We start from the raw sequence: 7,075 nt of genomic DNA, 5'->3' as shown, positions 1-7,075 counted from the left end.
CACTCTTCTCCAGCACCATATCTCAAATGAATTGATTTTCTTCTTATCATCTTTCTTAACTGTCCAGTTTTTACATCCATACATGGTAATAGGCAATACGATGGATTGTATGATTCTAACTTTTGTGCTGAGTTGTATATCTTTACCTTTTAGAATCTTTTCTAGTTCTTTCATAGCCACCCTTCTTTTTCTTAATCTTCTGATTTCCTGACTTCAGTCCCCATTTCTATCAATGTTTGATCTAAGGTTTGGGAATTCTTTTACTGTTTCTATTTCTTCACTGTGTAGGTTGAACTTGTGAAAGTCCTCAGTGGTCATTATTTTTGTTTTCTTTATATTCAACATTAAGCCTGCCTTTACACTTTCTTCATTGATCTTCCTTAGTAGGTGTTCCAGGTCTGTGAGGTTTACTGCTAGTACTATGGTGTCATCTGCATATCTTAGATTGTTGATATTCCTTCCTCCTATTTTCATTCTTCCTTCTTCTGTGACCAAGCCTGCTTTTCTTATAATATGTTCTACTTACAAGTTGAACAGATAGGGTGAAAGGATGCAGCGGTGAAAGGATGCAGCCTTGTCTGACCCCTTTGCCAATTGGGAACCATTCTGTTTCTCCATGTTCTCTTCTGACAGTAGCTTCTTGTCTTGAGTACAGATTCCTCATCAGCACTATCAGATGTGCTGGCACTCACCAGGGACATAGCCAAGGGGGGGGGGTCCCGTGGGGCCGGCCCCCCCCCCCCCTTCAATTTGAAAAATGAATGGTGCGTACTGCTGTGCCGCCGCACCCATTATAATGGTGGCACTTAGTCTGGATCCCCCCTTCCTAAAATCCTGGCTACGTCCCTGCACTCACATGTCTTTAAGGGCATTCCATAGACTTTCATGATCTATGTAGTCAAAGGCTTTGCTATAGTCTATAAAGCACATACTGATTTTCATGTGGAATTCCCTGGTGTGCTCCATTAGCCATCGTATGTTTACAATGTGTTTACTAATGCCTCTTCCTTTCCTGGGAGATCAATGCTATGGTTGTATAGTTGCTGCAGTCTCTTGTGTCTCCCTTCTTGTGGATGGAGATGTATATTGATCGCTTCCAATCTGTTGGCCATTGTTTGATGATGATACAGCATCCTAAATGAAAAACACGAGAGCAGAGATTACAGTGCCTGCAAGGTATAACAATACTAAATGTTTATTGCTCATAGCCATAAGCCATTTCAAACAGTACATATCTGTACAGTCAATACAGTCAGTCGTACATGAGTCCCAGTCCTGGGAAAAGAGCGGGATACAAATAAATATAATAAATAAATAAATACAATCACTATATAGTGAACAGCATAGTCACTACATACTGTATCTAAGAAATATTCATAGAATGCACAATGCATTCAAGGACATAGCCATATTAGTCTGGAAAATCATATGCAAAGGGATGCATCTGAGGAAGTAGCCTAAAGTCTACGAAAGCTCATGCTATCAACTTCTTTCTTTCAGTTAATCTCAAAAGTGCTACAAGGTTAATAAATGTTATTAACCATGTATTACTTACTCTACTGCTACAAGCACTATTCTATTCACAGTGTCCTCCACAAGATGAACTCAACAAGCTAATGGTGTTTACAAGTTAGCCCCAAACATGCTTGCATGCATAATATGGTGCCTTTTGTATGGCACAAGCTCCTTGCTTCACTCCAGTACAACTGCCAGAATACTGGATCCATTGATGCCATGATGGATGATTTAACATGCAATGTGGGGTGTGTGGGTGTGTATGTATCTGGTTTTAGTACTAAATCCTTCATATCTATCAGCACAAGGTTGATTTTGCAATTCTGCATTGGGCTTGAATCAACAAGATCTATTCTACTTGAGGAGTTGGCTTTTCTCATTGCAAACCTTTTGTACAGAGTTCACAGTGTTCTTCATGATAATCTCTCTCAGGATATCCTCTCAGTTGAGTGCTTTCTGCAGTACCATTTCCTGTGCTGCTTGATCTTATCTTTTTGACTGCTGGCCTCACCAAAATGTGCATGCTTGTGGCAGGTGAGCAATTTCACCTGTGGGTAAAGGACTTCTTACATGTCTTACAAGTTTGGCACAGCAAAATCTGATCCTTTAAATGAGGACACCCATAAACACATGATTTCTGCTTTCTCGGTATAATGTATAGTATAATGATGTATACTATAGTATAACAACAAGTATAATGATGATGCACAAGATACTTGGATCCTCTACAAGGAGCCACCTTGGAGCTTGTACAAGGAGAAAGGTGCAATATAAATAAAATAAATATAAACATGGAGTCAGCTTTGAGTATGTCTTTGAGTGACCTGCCTGAGCCTCCATATCCATGTTAAAGTAAGGAGAAATTCTACTAGCAGCCAATTAAATGCATGGTGTTTCATACAGTACAAGATCCCTGCCCCAAGGAGCTTACTGTCTAACACTGGACATAAGGAAACAACAGAAGGAGGAGAGGGGAAAGCAATAGCAATAGCAAGTACATTTCTATACCACTTATCAGTGAACTAAGCAATGGACTGGATGGCCCTTGCGGTCTCTTCCAACTCTATGATTCTATGATTCTACAATATGTAAACTAATTGTCAAACCTTCCAGCTGCTTTACTTGTCACCTTCTTCAATATGTTTTTTAAACTGCCAATGTTTTTAATTATCTTTATTTTACATTTGATTGTTTAAAAATAATATTGTTTAAAATTCTGAATGGTTTAAATTGACTTTCCCAGTATGTTGGCTTGGGCTCACACGATGTATGGCTGGATATAAACAATTTAACAGAAGAGGCCACAAGTCCATCCAATCCAGCCTGCTGCCATGCAGGAAGACACAATCCAAGCAAACAATTTAAAAAAGGAATTCCAACAAACTGACCTTTTCCAAAATGTGTATGGTCATGGTTTTAAATTGCTTCAGACTTTTCAGCTGTTTTACTTGTTAAAGTGTTCAGTATGTTTTTGGTCTGTTTATATTTCTGACTGTTTTAAATTCAAATTTTATTAAGTAAAACAAAATATTTTAAATTCTGTGTTGTTTTAAATTGACTTTACATGCATGTTGTTCCAAGATCCCATGATATAGGGCTGGGTATAAACATTTTAATTAATTAATTAATTAATATTAATAATAAGAGAGATTGTCAACTGGAAAGCAGCCTCCATTAAGTCTACACTTTCTTCTCTCTCTCTCTCTCATCTCACAACTCCTGCTTTTCCGGCTTCCTTTTTCTTGCACGGTCAGATGTTTTCAAAACCTACACCTTGGCCTGTTACAGACAGCCAAAATAAAGCTGCTTCGAGTCACAGTAGAGATATGGTGTTTCAATGATGCATACATCCTAAGAGTCCAGAAGTCGCACCAAAGCCACACTCCAGCCCTAAGGACTGGAGCGTGGCTTTGGTGTGGCTTCTGGACTCTTAGGACGCATGCATCATTGAAACACCATACCTCCACTGTGACTCGAAGCAGCTTTATTTTGGCTGTCTGTAACAGGCCCTTGAATGGATGTGGAACACAAAAGCCTGATGCAAGACAGGGAGCCCTTTCACATGGCACACTTACAGCTGTATGAATCCACTGTAGTTGCCATGGCAACATCCTAGGGAATGCTGGGATTTGCAGTTTAGGCAGGGTGACCAGATGTCCTAACTGTCTGCAAAGGAGGACAAGGCACCGGAAAATGCAGGACATTCAAGAAAGTGATGCAGGCCGTTACAAAATAAAAGCTAAAAATACTCATATAAATATGAATCCATGCTTCTTAGTCATGCTCAAAAGTGGAGGACATTTTGGAATTCCTCCTGGACAGAAGGCTGAATTGGAGGACAGGTCCTGAAAAAGGAGGTCACCTGGTCACCCTGAGTTTAGGAAGAGGGATTCTCACTGTAAGTGAGAGCCAGTGTGGTGTAGTGGTTTGAGTTTTGGACTATGACTCTGGAGACCAGGGTTCAGTTCCCAGCTTGGCCATGGAAACTCACTGGGTGATGATGGGCAAGTCACACCCTCTCAGCCTCAGAGGAAGGAAATGGCAAACCTCCTCTGAACCAATCTTGCTAAGAAAACCCCAGGATAGCTTCGCCTTAGGCTCACCATAAGTTGGGAACAACTTGAAGGCACAAAACAAAATTCTCACCATACTCAACCAGAGAGCTCTAGAATCATAGAATCATAGAGTTGGAAGAGACCACAAGGGCCATCCAGTCCAACCCCTGCCATGCAGGAAATCACAATCAAAGCATCCCCAACTGACGACCATCCAGCCTCCGTTTGAAGACCTCCAAGGAAGGAGACTCCACTACACTCCGAGGAAGTGTGTTCCACTGTTGAACAGCCCTTACTGTCAGGAAGTTCTTCCTAATGTTGAGGTGGAATCGCTTTTCCTGCAGCTTGCATCCATTGCTCCGGGTCCTAGTCTCTGGAGCAGCAGAAAACAAGCTTGCTCCCTCCTCAATATGATATCCCTTCAAATATTTAAACAGGGCTATCATATCACCTCTTAACCTTCTCTTCTGCAGACTAAACATCTCCAGCTCCCTAAGTCTTTCCTCATAGGGCATGGTTTCCAGATCCTTCACCATTTTAGTCGCCCTCCTTTGGACATGATCGTTTCTCAATGTCCTTTTTGAATTGTGGGGCCCAGAACTGGACACAATACTCCAGGTGGGGCCTGACCAGAGCAGAATAGAGTGGCACTATTACTTCCCTTGATCTAGACACTATACTTCTTTTGATGCAGCCTAAAATCGCATTGGCCTTGTTAGCTGCCGCATTGCACTGTTGACTCATGTTCAACTTGTGGTCTACTTGGACTCCCAGATCCCTTTCACATGTTGCCTCCTTAAGCCAGGTGTCCCCCTCCCTATATCTGTGTATTTCATTTTTCCACCCTAAATGCAGTACCTTACATTTCTCCCTGTTGAGGTTCATTTGTACCCTAACCCTAACCCTATTGCCTCACAAACCCCAAATTATAAACCCCATGATTCCCTGGGATGTGGCCATAGCAACAATTAAAGTGGAATGACAGTGCTATACAGTAATAGTATAGTGTGAAAAGACTGATCACCCCCTGACTCAGTTATGGAGGATGATGCTTTCTTTCAAAGAGAAATAACACCACTTTCTTAGTCTTTCTGGTGTGAATGTGTTGTTCTCTCTGGGCCTTGTTGATCTCTCCTCTTTCCTGTTCTCCAGACTCTAAGCAAGGCGATTTTGGACTTCTGGGCTGCATCTGCACTGCAGAAATAATGCAGTTTGACATTGCTTGAACTGCCATGGCTCCATCCCATGGAATCCTGGGATTTGTAGTTTGCTCCCCCCCCATCCTCCCTACTGTCTAGAATCTAAGCCAGGAGAATCTGGACTCCTAGGCTGCTGCCACTTTGTTGTTGTTGTTGTGTGCTGTTTTATGGTGCCCCTAGGAAACCATGGCAGTTAAAGCTGTGTAGTTTTGTACTTTTATGTGTAACCTTCCCTGTCAGAAAGCACTAGTGCTGCAACAAACTACAAATCCCAGGATCCCATAGCATGGAGCCATGGCAGTTAAAGTGGTGTAGTTTTGTACCTTTGTGACATATGTAGACTGTTCTAAAACGTGTATGTCTTATTTGTCCTTTTAAGCTGTTGCATGTTTTAATCAATATGTTTAATTTATGTTAAAGCGGGGTACTTTTTTTTGAGATATGTCGCCTTTTAAAACACTCTATGTCTTATTTATCCTTTGAAGCTGTTGCGTGTCTTTGATTAATGTGTTTTTTTGTTGTCATTCCTTTCCTCAGTCCTAGTACTGTAGTGCCACAACAAATCCCAAACCCCAGCACTGCATAACACGGAGTTGTGGCAGTCAAAGCAGTGTACTTTTGTGACACTTAAACCGGTCTCAAACCGTCTCAACTCCCTTAGTGCAGACATTTTTTCTTGGCCAGAGAGTGGAGGCTTGGGCACACACACACTTCCAGCCACTACACATTCACATACAGTATACACAAAACACACAAAGTGTGTGTGTGTGTGTCTGTGTCTGTGTGGGGGATCTTTATCGCCCTCCTCCTGTCTCTGAGGAGAAGGAGGAGAAAGAAAGAGGGCGGAATAAAGGAGGAGGAAAAGACGAAGAAGGGGAGGCGAAAGAGGGAGAGGCAGAGAGTCTTTGCCAAACGGCTTCCAAGGAGCTGAGAGAGAGGGGCATTATTATTATTATCATTATTATTATTTCCCTCCCCTCCCTCCTCCATTGGAGAGGAGGGAAAACAACAGCAACAACCAGAGGAAAGCACTGAAAGAAAATGGTGCAGCGAAGCCCTCTTCCTCCTCCTCCTTCCATTTCTTCTTCTTGGAGGCCCTTTTGGACGGCGAAGGAGTTGAGGAGGCTCCCGAAGGAGGCGAAGAAGGACCTGAAAACCCCCCGAAAGAGGCTCTTTTGAAGGGGAAAAGACTTCCAGCCATCGCCTCAGGAGAAGTGGCTGCGGGGGATAAAAGACATACATACTGTATATATATATATATATATATACCCCCCTCCTCCTCCTCCTCCTCCTCCAAGTTCTGATCCCCTCCTCCATTTTCAGTTGTGTTGCCTCTTCTATTGTGGGGGGAAAGGACACACACACACACACTCTTGTGTTTTCATTCCTCGTTTATTATTTTGTCCTTCGGGGGGGGGAGCAGCCGCCATGGCTGCGGCGTCGTCCTCGTCTCCTTCGTCTTCGTCGTCCCTCTTCCCCGCGAACAACAACGGGCCCGGCCTCAGCCTCCTGCTGCTGCTCCCGGGCGAAGCCGAAGCCCTGCGCCTCTCTCGCAGCCTCGAGGTCGGCACCGTCATGACGCTCTTCTACCCGAAGAAGTCCCAGAGGCCCGAGAGGAAGACCTTCCAAGTCAAGCTGGAGACCAGGCAGCTCGTCTGGAGCAGGGGCTCCGACAAGGTCGAAGGGGCAAGTAAGTCGGGACGCTTTTTGCGCCTTTCCAAACACACACACACAACAACACACAACACAAAGGGCTGCATCCGCACTGCGGGGACGAATCCGGCTTGGCACCGATTTGGTTGGCGT

The 7,075-nt window shown here is 43.4% G+C and overlaps 1 protein-coding gene across 4 annotated transcripts in view; it reads left to right on the top strand.

The window, feature by feature from the left end:
* The first annotated feature begins 6,122 nt into the window (after nt 1-6,122).
* PLCG1 (phospholipase C gamma 1) overlaps nt 6,123-7,075 on the top strand; it is a 140,069-nt gene continuing 139,116 nt past the window's right edge. For 3 of the 4 annotated variants that reach the window (XM_042464871.1, XM_042464872.1, XM_042464870.1), the window contains exon 1: nt 6,123-6,959. In XM_042464871.1, coding sequence (XP_042320805.1) covers nt 6,698-6,959 — 262 coding nt within the window. In that variant the 5' untranslated portion in view covers nt 6,123-6,697. The remainder of the gene's footprint in view (nt 6,960-7,075) is intronic. The other variant, XM_042464869.1, reaches the window with a different exon arrangement.

Source organism: Sceloporus undulatus, chromosome 4, assembly GCF_019175285.1.
Source record: "Sceloporus undulatus isolate JIND9_A2432 ecotype Alabama chromosome 4, SceUnd_v1.1, whole genome shotgun sequence".
NCBI lineage: Eukaryota > Metazoa > Chordata > Lepidosauria > Squamata > Phrynosomatidae > Sceloporus > Sceloporus undulatus.
Note: the sequence above shows the minus strand (reverse complement) of the source record. Positions and strands in the feature narration are given on the sequence as shown.